This window comes from Crocodylus siamensis, chromosome 1, assembly GCF_052110815.1.
Source record: "Crocodylus siamensis isolate JL-2025a chromosome 1, ASM5211081v1, whole genome shotgun sequence".
Lineage (NCBI taxonomy): Eukaryota > Metazoa > Chordata > Crocodylia > Crocodylidae > Crocodylus > Crocodylus siamensis.
The window spans coordinates 6900145-6916079 of NC_143395.1; the positions used below are offsets into that span (position 1 = coordinate 6900145).

The 15935-nt window shown below is 41.0% G+C and overlaps 1 protein-coding gene across 1 annotated transcript in view; it reads left to right on the forward strand.

Annotated features, from left to right (window-relative positions):
- Nucleotides 1–15935, forward strand: part of CDC5L (cell division cycle 5 like) — a 50117-nt gene that overhangs the window by 16087 nt on the left and 18095 nt on the right. The window contains exons 10-14 of the mRNA XM_090030913.1: nucleotides 431–593; nucleotides 2006–2170; nucleotides 5129–5209; nucleotides 5556–5801; nucleotides 9023–9220. Coding sequence (XP_089887039.1) covers nucleotides 431–593; nucleotides 2006–2170; nucleotides 5129–5209; nucleotides 5556–5801; nucleotides 9023–9220 — 853 coding nt within the window. The remainder of the gene's footprint in view (nucleotides 1–430; nucleotides 594–2005; nucleotides 2171–5128; nucleotides 5210–5555; nucleotides 5802–9022; nucleotides 9221–15935) is intronic.

The window sequence follows — 15935 nt, forward strand, 5'->3', positions numbered from 1 at the left end:
CAATGTGAAATATCTTCACAAATAACAGAGTTATTAAAGTGTTCTGTCTATTAAAGTGATTTGCATGGGCTCCAATCACTGAATCAAATTTCTTTTAATGTATGTACTTCCTGAAAGCCTTGGTGGTTGAGAAGTACAATTTCATTAACGGCCATACGAGGGCCAGAGAAACAAAAGTGACCTGTTTCAGGAAGGTTTTCTTTCTTGAATCCCAAGCTAATGTCCTAACTGCTGGACCAGATGTTTTACACCTGAATTTTCTCTTCACTGGCACTGAAATCTGGTAGGCTTCAGGTCGAAATATCCTTTACCCGATTTGGTTTTAGTTTGCTCCTTGTAATCATCTTACCACTGGTTTTAGTGTCTTCTTAATATCTGGGTACATTTTCTGGTACCGCTTCATAGATCAAATATGGGTTTTTTTTCCTAGGACTCCTTCTCATGGACCAGAAAGTTTAACCCCTCGGGGGGGAACAACCCCTAAACCAGCAGTTGGAGCAACACCAGGTAGAACTCCCCTGCGAGACAAGTTAAACATCAATCCAGAGGAAGGAATGGCAGATTACAGTGACCCATCGTATACAAAGCAACTGGTAAGTAGAACATAAGAGGCACCTGAATCTTCCATTAAACGTCTTCAAAGATAAGATTATCCCCTTAACATACTTTACCATTTTAACATTTTTGTAACATCAAGAGTATACTTTAAAAACAAAGACGTTGCCACGTAAGAAAACTAAAAATGGCTTTGAGTGAAAGAGCCCAAACTATCCATTAAGGAAAGATGTTTGGAAATAACAAGGTCTTAGTCCCGCTTGGCTCTTTGAAGCTGAACAGGAAATACTCCGTCTCAAGGAAAGATTAATTTTTTGTGCAATCCAACTAAACCCTCAAATCCCTCATAATCTTGGCTGCCAGTTCCAGGTACAGGACCTTCTCATCAGCCTTCAGTGTTGACAAAATGGAACTAAAAGATTTTTAAGTTTTACCCATTAGGAGTTTTTGGCCTTGGGATGCCCAGGAATCTTGTGGTCACATTCAGATTTTTTCATTACCTTTTTGAGTTTTCCAGTCCTGGTTATTCGGCCAGATAAATCTTGCCAATTAGATGTAGGGTAAGAGGGTACAGAGCTAATAGGCCTTACATTGGAACTCCCTTTTATGTGGCTAACTGCAGCCTCTACTGTGGCTTTGGATGGCTCCCACCAGGGGCATTGGTGTTTCTCTTAGGACTTGCAAAACACATGCAATCCAAAGCCCATTTTATTTTTTTAAGGATATAGCTCTTAGAATCCAGAATATGAAGTTTCTTTCAGTTTAAAGGACAAGGCCTATTTGTAGGTACTTAAAGAGTGTTTCGGTGTGATGTCAGTGTGTTTAAAGTAAGCCTGGCTTTTGCCTATGGAAGGGTCAGCAAGGTTTTTCAGCATCCTGCAGATCTCCCCAGTGTGCTATTGCTCTTGCTATTAAACCACTGTATCATAGTTTTTTCAGGTTTGAAAGCTGCAGTACTATCTAAAAGAAAAGTCTCAAGGTAGCCAGCTCATAAATAGCCCTATACCCAGTACTTTTATCAGATGCCTTCATGAAATGCATGGCTTTGTGAAACCCTAATGTTGCACTGGAAGTTCCACTAAAAAGAGCCACTCTTAAAGTAGCCCACTGTCTGTTTTTTGTGAGTGGTTTTTCTTGCACTAGGTGTCTTTAGGGAAGCTCTACATCCTCTGCAAACACCAAGAGATTCCTTCACTCCGGAGTATGTTCACTCTGCCTTTTGTATGACAGGGTTTAATAACATTCCTCCTTCATTAAACATCTTTAAAATTAATGTTCACTTATATGTTCTATTAATAATTGGTTTCCCAGGAAGCTTAAAAATCACCATAAGGGACTTTTGTTCCTTTTTCTTGTGTATGTATTAGGTTAGGAACATGGAAACCTACTGTGTTCTGTAAATCTCTGTTCATAAATACAGAATGATTAACACTTGATTAATTTTCAACAGGAGAGGGAATCTCGTGAGCATCTTCGTGTAGGCCTTCTGTCTCTTCCTGCCCCAAAGAATGACTTTGAGATTGTATTACCAGAAAATGCAGAAAAAGAGCTTGAGGAACATGAAGTAGATGAGACATTTGTAGAAGATGCTGCTGATATTGATGCTCGCAAACAGGTGAGAATAAGTTAATAAATTGCCAGAAAGACTCCATGCAGTAGGTTATTTCATGTAGTTTGAGAAGAATGCTTAGTAAAAGCAATGGCATGTAGAGGAAAATGAGCAAAACTGTTAAATGGACTGACTTTAGGACTGTGGTTCTCAACATTTTTTAGACTCAATGGACCCCGTAGAAAATGCTAGCTTAGTTTTTTTGACTCTAGAAAAATAATAGAGCAATTCTTCTGTTGCAAAGAACTCAGACCACAACACATCAGAATGTTTTTAGCACTATACGTTCCATTTGAAATCATTGGGTTTATCTTGTGGATCATGACTGCGCACCTAAAACTGTCATAACACCCTGGTTGAGAATCACTTCTAGTCAGGATATTTAAAGGAACATACTTAACTTTAAAAAAAATTCAGTTTATATTATAACGTTAGTAAGTTAAAAATATAAATCCCACCTAATCTTAACAGATTGAAAGGTTTAATAAGATTCTCCTGAAAAAGAAAATGAAAATATTTTTTCTATTTCTAAGTTCCGATTCTGCAAAGATTCATAGATTTGCTTATCATTATGCAGATAACATTTCCATTAAAAAAAATGCGTTCGGATTCATACTTAATACGGCAGCTGCTGTCCACATGTGAACTTTAATATGAAGGTGTGGCAAGTTGGATTTTATCCAACTGGGTGCTCTGATTTTTATGTATTTGTATATATTGCTTTTTTAAAGTTCTACGGTAGGGATATTCATTTTAGAAATTTAACTGGAAAGTTGTTTTTAGTGCATTATCTTTTTAAAGCAGTATTTTAGTTATCTACCTTGGAAAGTGAATAAAAGACGGAACTTTATTAAATTTGAATCTTATGAATACGTATTAATGGTTAGGATCTTTGTTAATGCCATCTCCTCTTTTGGAAACAATTGTACGCAGGGTAGAATACAAATACAATACAAATCTGCATGGTCTTGTAACCAAAGGATGGGATATATTTACATTACATGATATATACCCTTGGTTAGTATGAAAATGGGCGCGTCTACACAAAACGTTTACTGTGAAGCTGCCTAACTAGCTCCACTGTAAACATCTCAGTGTCTATGTGAGCAGTCTTGTTAGGCCACAGTAAACTAATAAACTCCACCACAGCTTAGTACTTGTAAATCAAGTACTATCCTGTGGCTGAGTTTATTTTGTGGATGAAATTTTTTTTTTTTGTGCAGTGCAACGGATGTGTAAATGGTGATAGGGCTGGCTGGGGCACAAGGGTGCTTCAGTGTAGGGGCTGCCTGCTAGCTAGCCCTGCACTGGAGCACCCTCGCGGCCCAGCCAGTCCCTCTGCAGCATGGTGCATCAGGTTGGAGCAGCCTCAGGTTGGCAAGCTGACTCCTCTTCCCCCAGATCCCCTGCCAGCTGGAACTGCTGCAACCTGGCTCAATGTGCTGTAGTTGCGGGCAAGTTCAAGTGGCACGCCCAGGAGTAATAAATTCCGGCACAATAAACACCAGGGTTGATTGCTGTGTGTTAATGTCATGTGTAGGCATGCCCATTCAGTGTTATTCCAAAATTTGTCATACTAACTGCTTGGCAACTTGGAGCTATACAAACCAGTCCACAAAGTTCTCTGAGTGAGGAGTTGGTGTCAGTAGACTATGAGACAAATATGGAGTAAATACGTAATAGCATTTATCTACCTCCCTTCTATAGTTGGAGGAAACTGAGATCCAGGGCAAAATTTTGAAGCAATAATGCTCTGGAGAGAGAGAGAGAGAGAACAGGTACCTTGTCCAAGAGGTGGTGGCTTTTAAAGAGGCTGCGCTTCCAGTGGTGCTGCAAGAAAGGTGCAGTGTGGAGCTCTGGAAGGGTGTAGTTAGTACTCTGCCTGCCCTGCTGCTGTGTAGGCATAAAAGGCTATTTCCTTTGTTCAGGACCAAATAACTTGTATAGCATCAAGTCAGGTCACTTTATAACAGCCGTAAGCTCCTAAGCCAACAGGCAGGACAAACTGTTCCCTGACATGTGCCCCCAGAGTGTAATTTAAAAACAAAAAGTGTCACCACATAGGAGAATATAAAAGGTCTTTGAGTGCATGAACCTTAATAGATTTCCAGCTCCTGCTTCCTCTGTGCAAAAATGAAGTTTATTTCCTACATATGGGACCTTTTTACCATCTTTAACTTTCCCTGAGCCTGATGGAAGGGCATGTGAGCCCGAAAGCTTGCAAAAAAAGATCATTTTTTTGCAATTTCTCATTTGGTCTAATAAAAGGTATCATCTCTGAACCAAGAGTTCTAGGTTTTTGCTTTATTTTTTGAGCCTTAATAGAGACATTTGGATATATCTACGTTGACGTTCCAGTATCCTGCTGCCAACCTGTGGCGGTCTCTATAAGTGTGCTGGAGGCTGGTTCATAGCTCCATTTTTTCCTCTTGCACAGATGCTGGCTATCATCCTTCTGTTAGACACAGCTGCCTCAACACTTTATTCGTAGCCAGGATGTGGGGAAGCACAACCCCTGGGTTGCTTACTAAACTGCCATCATGGGATAAGTGTTGGCCTGGCAACAGATTAACCAGAGACCATAGAAAGCTGAAAGAGCAAGACCAGGTGGGGTCATAGAGTAGATTTCTCATGCAGGTGAAACTAAGGTGGGAAAATGCTGAAAGAGCAGCATACTGGAGAGACCAAGCCCATGGGATCCATAGCCCAGCAAAGTGAATGAGAGACTTTTTCCATGAATTTTACTGGGCTTTGGATCATGTATTAAATTAGGACCATCTTACCCAGTGGGTAGAAATGACTGGTCATTTGGCCTTTGCACTCTCCCATTCTTGTCATTTTTTGCTGTGTTCTTTATTCCCATAAATTCTACTGCAGTGGAGCCTGCTGCTGTTCATCTCATGCATTACTGGGGAATAACTGACTTTATTGCAGTGACTAGACTAATGTGAAATATCTGTCTAGGCTATTAGAGATGCAGAACGTGTAAAGGAGCTGAAGCGTATGCACAAAGCTGTTCAGAAGAATTTGCCGAGGCCTTCGGAAGTAAGTACAAGAAGTTTCTTCACAGTTTGTGTAAATCCAAATTCCCTTTTATTGCTCCCCTTTGCTTTAAAGGAGAGACCAAAATAGTCCTTTCCACTTCATTGGGAGGTATAACAGAACTAAACAAGGTCAGAATAGAATAATGATGTTCTGTTAGTATGCTCATTTCGTTACCGTGTGGCCATCTAGAATACAAAATCTGGACTAGGTAAAATCTGATTCGAAGCGTTTTGAGCATCTGTTGCATACAGCTTAGTTCGTAGTTCCATCGGGAATGTTTGAATGGTGTAGGTACAGTTTGGCGAATGGGAGTGTTTGTTTCTAAACTTGTTTTATTTCTGGGTAGGTTAATGAAACGATCCTGAGACCCTTAAATGTAGAACCTCCTCTGACAGACCTGCAGAAGAGTGAAGAACTGATAAAGAAAGAGATGATTACCATGCTTCATTTTGATCTTCTGCATCACCCATATGGAGAGCAGCCTGGGGTTAAGAAGGGGAAAGGCCCAGGATTTGGAGCCAGCAGCACAGAGCATATGACTTATCTGGAACAAAGTCCTTATGATAAGTTTTCCAAAGATGACCTCAAGAAGGTAAGAACTGTGTGGCATACTGCTACCAACATATGGACACTAGATCCTGTCATGTTCCAGGAAAAGCAGGCACTGGCTGAGGTGAACCTGTATTGGGAGACTTTCAAAGACTGGAGGTGCTGCGAGAAGTGTCGTTTGTAATTCAGAGGCCCAGCCTCCCCCTGAATTATTCCTAAGCCAGTGGCTCTGCCTGCTGAAGGGAGGCGTTGTGTTCTGGAAGGTTTGGGTTTCTTTGGATAAAATTTAAAACGTCCTAATTGCTTGGCACAAAACTTCTTACTACTGTTGCCACAGTAAAACTACTTGTTATGTTAAACTAAATGACCCTGTAGCCTTATATAGGGTGTGATCTCTTTTTACTTCCTATCCTCTGCCTGCTAAGTATTGTTACTGTTCATTACTAGAGAACTACCATACTTTTCTTGTGCTCGCTGCTGAGGTGGAAACAATCCAAGAAGTGTGATAGTTAGCACTTGATTTTTTTCATTCAAAGCTGCCCAGGCACTGACTAACCTTTACAGGATTCCAGTATGGGAGGTCCATGTGTATTCTCTAGTTTTTCCACACTGGGAAAGAGAGACCAAAAAGATTAAGTGAGTTTTCCAAGTCATGTAGAGCCATTGAGTCAGTGGCAGAGCCAGAATACAGCTAAGTTTAGAAGTTACAACCTGATTCCTTCAGCCCACACAGCTTTCCTGTAGCCACTGTCTATATCCCTAGGGTGGTTGGTTTGTTTGGTAAATGTTGGAAAGGACCTTGAGACAGTCAGCTGAAAAATGCTGCAGTATTATATGGAAAATAATGAGTACACATTTCCAACACCCTTCTCCACCTAGTCACTGTCAGCTTCATAAACCACTTTTAGCAATGCTCAGCTCTAAGGCCATGGTATTTGATTTATGCCACTGCCAATTCTGCTGCTCTGCATTTAACGGGATCTTCATTTACAACAACTGAGCTTGAAGCAAAGCTGGCTGGACATAAGGGTTGCTATATAAACAGACTTGGTTGCTACTGGAACAGCACAGCACTCTGGCTGGGAGCTCCATCTTGACTTGCTTCTATCCTCCAAATCAAGCAACTGTCTCTGGGTCATGTACCAAGGCCTTTTGTTCAGGATATTGATGCATTAAGTAATTACAGATGTTTCACTTTATAGCCAAATAACAGATAACAAAGTTCAGAAGTAAATCAGTGGAGTTTGTTCTTTGAGAGATTTTCCCCTGTGAGTTTGCCAGTAATCTTTTACTAATGTTACTTTGTCATCAGAATGGATGAAAAGGACAAAATCGTGTTCCACTGAGTGTGTTTTATATAAAAGGGTCATGCATGGTTAGGTTCTAGATAGATTTCTGTACAGGTTCTTAGACTGCCCAGCCCAGATATCTGGTTCCTCGGGAACATTAAAGATGTAAAAAACAAAAAACAGATTTGTGATCGTATCTCAGTTGTGATTTCAAGAATCTAAGACTAGCAATGCTGAACAGAATGTACTTCCAATGTGTTAGTGAATGAAAAATTATGTTTGAAAATTTCATAGCAGTAGAAGCTAGAGATGGAAAATGCAGTTAGATCATGTAGTTCACCACCTTGCCAATGTCAGATTGTTCCCTAAGGTACATGTTTTAGTGCTTTGTCCAGTCTATTTTTAAGCGTACCAAGAATCGGGGCTTCTGTCACTTCCCTTGGAGACTATTCCACATTCCAGTAGTTCTCCCTGTCTGGAAACTTGCTGAGTAGTTGCTGGAAATTTTTTTTTTTTCATTAATTGTCAGACAAAACTTGTTTTTCACTCTTTCCTTCTTGCTCTCCTGTCCATTGAGCAGTACCCCCATACAGCCATCTGTACTTTCATGTGGATTTTTGACAGACTGAACATCACCATATAAGCTAGTCTTCATTAAAACCCTGATAGCTCTTCTGATTTTTTTTTTTTTTTTTTTTCCTCAACCCTCTTTAGAAGATGCCACATTTTCTCCCTTTATACAAAGGGCCATCTAAAATAATGGAGCTTATAAAGCTCTGAAAACTAGATGGATTTCGTAACAAAATAATCTAACCAGGCCATCCAGAGGTAAAAATTCAGGCTCCTGTGGGGGGTGGGGAGAATGATTGATTTTTAGGGTTTAACTATAATAAAAATGTTTTGACTCTTATTATTCTGTCTCATCTAGATGCATGCCTGATTAATTACTCGGTCCTTGTATTCTTCTGAGTGGATGATTCCAGGCTTCTTGCTACTATAAAGATTAGCTGACATTCAGTGGTGTATCTACTACAGTGGTTCTCAGCCTTTTTAGACTCAAGGCACCATTGGAAAGACTCAAAGCACCCCTTGGGAAATAACAGCTCTTAGCTTTCACTTTTTTGACTACAGAAAAATAATCGAACAGGTTTTCTATTGCAAAGAACTCAGAAAGAACATAACTGTACATTTCTGTTTGAAATTTCTGGGTGCCCTGGTTGAGAATTCATTGAATATGGAAACTCAGCGTTTGCTTTTTACAGTAACACACACAGCGGAAATGGGAGCTATGGCGTTGTGTGTTGCGGATTGTCTTTGCTTTTTATTGGGTGTATTACTAGCATGAATACCAGGTGTGGTCCTGAGACCGGGACTGACCTCTCCATTATACCAGTTTGATCCATAGAGTTATGCCAGTATAACAGAGCAGGCTTCTGCAATATCAAAGATCTCTTTGGAGACGCAGGCACACACTGTCCTGCATGATGGGTATTAGTTGTGTCCCCATTTGGTTGTGTCCTCCTCTGTCAAAATGTATTTTTTAGCTATGAACAGCATAGTCTTCCCTGCATGGATTTTCCCAAGCTCTTCTGAAATTGAGAAGCAAAAGGAAATAGGTTATTTCTGTCCGATAGAGCAGCTGCTAGAATACCTGCCCTTCTCCCTCTTGAACAAATTGCTTTTATCTCTTGCAGTCAGATTGAGATGTTTCACTGCTTTTGCAAAGGACAGCAGAGTGGAATATCAGGACTGGTCAAGCTGCTTGAAATGAGGAGCTAACTTCAGTAGGAGTAGCCCTTTTCCTGGGATTCATTTAAAATGCATAACATCTGTGTTAAACTTCATAGTTAGGTTATGCTAACAAGAAGATTTTTGTAACGAGAGCAATGACCTCTCTTAATTGCATGATGGAGGTAATGAGAAATTGCCTCATGCTGTATCTTATTGTTGTAATTTATCTCATTGTTCCTAACAGGCTCAAGACCTGTTGGCCCAAGAGATGGAGGTGGTAAAGCAAGGAATGGGGCATGGAGAGCTCTCTAGTGAAGCTTATAACCAGGTGTGGGAAGAATGTTACAGCCAGGTGTTATACCTGCCTGGACAGAACCGATACACACGAGCAAACCTGGCCAGCAAAAAAGACAGAATAGAGTCTCTTGAAAAGAGGCTTGAGGTTAGTATAACTTTTCCACTTTTGCACTTACATTTTTTTTAACCTTGGCTTTCTTTGTTCGTTTTGGTAATTAGTGGCAGACTACTGGATAAATTATTCATGCCTCACAGTTGGGATTGCAGTAAAAAAGACCATCAAGGAGCTCTCCTAGGGACTTGAAAAGATTCTTTAGCGTTTAAATTACCTTCTCTAATTTTAATTCTTGCGTCCTGTATGAGGTAACTATAACGTCCCTGTGGTCCTTTAACCATACAGGTGTAGCAAAACTGTTGTGACCTTAGTCCTGTTTCTTTTCAGGGTTCAGTTGGCAGCAATTTTAGCTCCTTTGCATTGCTGTGAGAGCATACGGAGGTAACAGTTAATCTGATGTGCAGTGTAGAGGGGCAGCTCTTCTTTCCCTTTTTGAGATGGTTCAAAGTTACTTCTAGTCATAGCCAGAGAGTCTAGCCCTATAAGTATATTAAGAAAATTTAGAAAGGTTATTTTTTTCAAATAGCAAGAGATTACCCCAGTCAAAAAGGAGAAAGAGCTCCTTATAGAGAAGAAAAGAAGCTTTACACAAGAACATGCAGCAACATATGGTCGATCAGAGTGTGGGAATTTGCCATTCTACAATAGTTAAATGCTCCATGGGGTGGGGGCCAACCCACCTGCTGGTTTATGCTGCTCCTATGAAGTCCTTCATTGCCTTCCTCTTAACTTGGCAATAAAATCTGCTTGAAGGCTGTGCACACCTGCTTCTTCCCCTGCCTACATCTCTTCTCTGCGCTCAGTTTTTCACATTCTGTCTTGGCAGATCCTTCTCTCTCTCTTGTTCTCGTGCTCTCTTTCTTGCTACAAAGTTTCCCTGAAAGCTCTTCCTCCTTCACTTAATATGCAAAGCAATAACTTTCCTTTCATTTTAGTCTTTCTTTCCAGCTCTCTTCTCCTGTGAAATAAACCAAATGTTAATCCACCTTGCAACAAAATCTTTCACTCTTACGAAAGAGAGCAAATTCCCAGTACTCTGAGGTATCCTGATGGACAGAGAGGCTGGGGCTATGTTATTCTAAATAGAAAAAGTAATACAAACTATTCAGTAGCATCTATCAGTGAAGCTTTGCAGAAGACACTGACATATGCAGGCAAGTGTAGAATATACACAGCATTGATAGCAAGAGGTAGTTAGCTGTGCTAGTCTGAAATCAGGCAGAAGGCAGGGCAGGGTGGCACCTTAGGGCACCTATACACATGCCCAACACCTGCTCTGAAGGGTGCTAATTGCCAACACTATCGGAGCTGAATTGATTAATCAAGTCTGTTGGAGTATACTAGTTAGCCTCGGTGTCCGTGTATTCTACTTCCCTGTGCTTCAAAATAACAGCAGGGGCACTTAGTTAAAGCTCAGTTATCAAGCTTTAGTTAAAGCACCCCCCTGTGGCTGTTTCCAAGTGTCCGGTGCTGAATACACAAGACACTGTGGGAGCTGCTTTAATTAAAGCACCCCACCCTAGAGCACATGTAAAGTTGCCCTTACACATTAACTCTAGGAGCATCAATAGTCCAAAGTAAAATTGGATTGATTATTTTCATAAATACATGTTAGTAGCACTTACACCTGATCTTCCTCCCTCCCCCACCCAATATATTTTTTTCTTCTAAAAGTATCTCTCTAAATTCTGCAGTTTTTCTGTAGTTAAAAGTTTTAAGTTCTTCAGGGTTTAGCAACAGCACAACCTGTTTTTCTGGTATTGAATTTGTTTTCTGGTATTGAATACCCTTAGATTGGCAGCACCAGAGAAGATGATAATGAGCATATCTGTTGTGTGAACTGTTTGCTAATTGAGAAGATTATCTAAATGGGCATTCTGCTCGAGTAAGAGCTATAGGATTGGGCTGTAAGTTGCTGAGTTCCAGGGAATTCAACATCGCAAGCCCTTATTGGGGAGCATTGCAGTTGTTATATTCATTGTCTCCCAGCAGAGTGCAGTGTTGCTCTGTGTAATGCTTTGCACTGCTTGCCTGTGACAGTAACGGATGACTTGTTAATGCTCCAATTTATACCCTCTGTTGTACAATATTTTTCTTATAAAAGGTATATCTTAGTTCAGAGGCACCCAGCCTTCTTGGTGACAAGGGTTGCATCATGCCAGAGACTGGTCGGCTGCATCTAATTTGTATACAAATGTGTATAATCTTTGAAATTAAATATGGCATGCACACAGCTATATGAAACAAACACTATTAAAATGGACAAATTAACTACTAAAAGATTTTTAAAATGTCAGAATTAAGGCTGCCTATGCCATTCTAATTTGACTTCTTATACATAGTTATTCCAAAACCAGTCTTTAATTCATGATCACATTCTGCTTTTTCCACGGGCCCATTCAGTACACATTATGGATTGGGCTCCCGTAGTTTTCACTTTTCAGTCTGTGACCTGATGCTTTATTTACTGCATGCTGAACAAAACCTGTTCTAAAGATAGAATTAGTCATTTCCTTAGGCGTTTTTGTGGTGCTCACCACTGTAGTCTCTAAAGGTTTCATAGACATTGATGGATCTTGTATTTACAACACCACTGTAATAAAGAGGTCCCTCCCACCCCCCCAATACACTGTTTGACAGGTAAGGAGCTAAAGCACAGGCTACAGTCAAAGTTGTCCACTAATTTTGGGTTCATAGTTTGAGCTGACCAGCATCCGACCTTCTTTCAGAGTACACAATTGTATACAGCATTATATGTGTTCAAAGCCAGCTCCCATTGATATCCGTTGCACCTGTGAGTGCATGCCGCTTCTGCAAATCATGCTCCAGGATCTCAAACACTCAGGAAATAAGACACATACTAGTAATGACAACTTACAGAGCAAGTGGCATCATGTAGGAGTTCTACAACAGAAATAAGGATAAAAGCTGATTCTTCAGCTGTCTTAACCCCAGCCCTTCCTTTATCTATGGCCTTTGCCTCATGCCTTCCAGCTTATACAACAGAAGAAGGAGGGAGTCCTACGGACAGCTGCCTTCTTCCTTGTACAGCCCCGTATCATCCTCTTAGCAGGGTCTGACCCATGTAGCATCTGCTGGAAAAATAGGATGTTGTCATGTCATTAAAGACTATCATAAATGAATGTGCGCAAAGGGACAGCATTAATTCATTTTGGCATTTTTATTTTTGAGTACTTGGCTTCACATCCTTATGTGTGTGGATTTGTAGATTTTAATAAAAACCCAACCAAAAATGTTAGCACTCGCGTGGGTTATCAGCAGCAATGAAACTTCTTGGTCCACAATGCTGATCTTTGCCTCTTGAGTTAACAACGTAACTGCTGGCAGTAGTAAGCTGTTATCCTCTGTGGACCAGCTGAGAGACATGCATGGTGCCCATGGGTTTTTACATCTATATAAGGAGCAGAGGAATGGTGAGACCCCATAACCGTGGATGTAATTTCTGGCTCTGGAGAATAGCGTGCTCTTGTGGCTGTGCATTTGGTATGTCCACTTCTCCAGATGTCTTGTCTTCTTCAGTCTTTCCTTATTCTGTTTTCCCCCCATTCCTGGTTCTTCATTGGAGTCCCATTGTCGTTCCTTAGACAGCCCTAACCTGTATGTTTGAGGCTGCTCATTGTAGTCCCAACCTCCTCGCCTAGAAAGCTCAAGTTTCTTTCTGAATCCTCTTATCCCCAGTCCTTTGACCCAGCTGCTTTCAGTTTACCTGCCTCATGGTTCCCCATCCTCACTGGCTTCTAGTCCCCAGGGTCCTCATTTAAAATCTTTCCATGTGCACCTCCAGTTTCTTGTGCTAGTCTCTTTGTCAAACCAGTATCTGTCCTCCTTAGCATCTCCTTCTATCTACTGGCTTCCAGCTGAAGTTTTCTTAATTAAGAATCTCTGCACAGCTCAGTTCCCTACTTCTTGGTTCTCTGATTTGTTATCCTAATCCATTTTTAACCCCCTGTCCCCCTACTATCACTGCCAAGGTCTGACTCTGGTCTCTAAGTATTTGAATCCAGGAGTTTCCTCTTTTGTGCTGGCTTGGCCCAGCAGGAGAGACAGTAATAGCACAAGGAGAGAGAGTTTCTCTACTCTTAGTTCAGCTAACCAAGAGACACCCAACAGGGGTTGCAGCATCCCAGAGAGGCAAGGTTTACCTTGGCTCATACTCTTTCCAAATCACTATAAAAATAGCAGCTGGGAAATTGATAATTGCAAGTCAGTTCTATGGCTGCTGATTGCAGTGGTCCCTGACCAGCTCTGATCATGTAGTTGCAGTTTGTGCTGCCCTAATGGTCTGATCCAAGAGCTGCAGTTGCAGAGGGAGCCCTGGCTCAGTGTAGGGCTGAACAACGTTCAATGCAGATGGAATATGGGGGGAATTTAGCTGTTAGGATTGAGGTTTCAACTAAGCAGGTGTGTGAACTGTTAGGTTTTTGTTCTTCGGGTTTTTTAAAATCATTTATATTTAGGTCAAAGGACAGCAGGCAGCCCATCCTAGACCCATAAACCATCTCCAGATAAATTTCAAGCTTGTGGTGTTTCACATGGAGTGCTAGAGCTTTTCAGAGAAAGGTCATCAGAATTTTTTTTTCTTTTTTTTTTTACTAGAGTTAAAAGGATGTCTTTTCACAATCTTTGTCTCAGAAATAGCTGGCTGTGTTGGTCTTCTTAAGACCAACATACAGCGCAGAGAATTGTACCCCAAATGGTTAAAGTTTAGCATAGTTTTATGAGCAAGTGAAATCATGGTCTTATAATGGGATAGGCAGGTAGTATTAGCCCCGCCAATAACAAACTAAGATACTGGCTTGCACTTTCTCTGAGATGAGTAGGAATTGCAGGTGGTTTGAGTTTGCTAGCAGCAAGATCCAAAATTGGTCGGCGTTCTGGGATGTCATTAAACCCTCAAACTGCACTAAAATCTAGTGCAAAGAATAATTTAGGCTTAACAACACTGCCTAGAGGCAGCTGTACGCTAGATCATCACTGTAATTTTTCTGTATGGTACTGTTAATACACCACAGTTTTAATGTGATAAAGCCCAGTGATTCCTAGCACTGTTTTCACTGCTCAGAGATTACCAGGTAGATTTATGGCATGGACAAAGGGGTTTTTTGTATAGACTGATTTAGTGACAGCAGTGTTGGGGTTTTTTAATATAATGTTTACTTCTGTAAGAGAGAGTGTGATATCACAAACAGTTTATGCCATTACTGATCATAAAGAGCTGCTGTTGAGCAAGATATCTTTATCGAGGCATAATTAGCAATGATGAAAAATGCAGAAAAAAATGCATGATGACAACGGTTCTAATGTGTAAACCTGTTTTTTCTTTCAGTTATCACTTTGCACTTCTGTGTCTGCAACTTTAGTTTGTGGACCTTAAGAGCATTTGAAAAGCATTCCTGAATTATCTTCTCAACACCTTGTTGAGATGAATAGCCCCATCTTTGTGTACCTCAGTTTTCCCCATATGTAACACACAGATTAATAGACCTGGGCCATGTGGGAAGAGCAAAGCAAAGCTCTGAGTTTTCCAACTCTCAGCCTTATGTCTCTTCCTCATGAGGTTACCCTTCCTCTAGAGATGATTAAGACTAAGCTGAAAGGCATCTGGTCTCAGTGTAATATCAAAAGAGGTTCCTAGCACCTTGGCTGATGTACTCCGAACAAAATATCATATTCCTTCCCCCAGAAGATAATATTTCTAACCCCTTACATCTCGGGTTTGTAGGATTCTGGAGCAGGAAAGTGTCACGTTAGCTAAAATGTGAGATGGTAGCATCATCTTTTGAGCAAGTCAGCTGTATTTGGATCTCCATAACTTTCTGCAGGCAGTATGAACCCTCTCTTCAAAGACAAAGCAGCGTAGGCTTGGAACACAAATGTTGTATTTCCATTGTGGCAGATATGTTGTCATTTCAGTTGATTGCTAAATTATAAACATTATTCAGAGTCTGTGGGGGAGGAAACTCTAGTTACATTGTATACACAAAGCCCAGTAAATGAGTTACCCATTCCGCGTAGTCAGATTTGCAAATAACCCATGCTGTGTAAGCGCAGGGCACTCAGGCTGTATTGGTTGCTGCTTTATAGTAATGAACAAGGCAAACAAGCTTTCCAGACCAGAAGAGTGGTTTTTGTTCCTCTACACAGCTGAGTTCACCTGAATTAACTTTGTGGGAAGCCAGAGTCTGTCTGTGGGTTGCACTGTACGTTCAGTGCTGCCCCAGGTTTTCCTGGAGACAGTTTTTACCTTCTCTAAAGTTTAAAACTTCAAGAAAGTTTTCAGATGGAATAACTGAGAAATCAGCGTGGTGACAACTAGCAACATGGTGAGGTTAAATTTCTTTGTAACTTAACTTCCACTGTGATAAATATAGAGTTGCCTAGAGAGGAAAAGATTAAGAACATAAAAAGTGCGTACTAAATCAGACGCATCGTCCATCTAGCCCAGCGTATCTAGCCCAGCGTATTGTCTCCAAGTGTGGCAAGTATTAGATGGTTTAGAGCAGGGGTGTCCATCTCCACCCTGTCTGGCAGGCTAGATCTGGACAAGGTGGTGGCAGGGTGAGTGGCATCAGTCGCAGGTCTTAATACAGCCATCACTCATCTCCTCCTCTCTACCCTCCCCCAACAGGATCCCATACCCAAGATTTCAGCTGTGGGTCCCTTCCCCACTCCCCCCACCTCCAAATTTCTGGCCCCTTTGGGGAACTTTGTGGGCCAAACAACA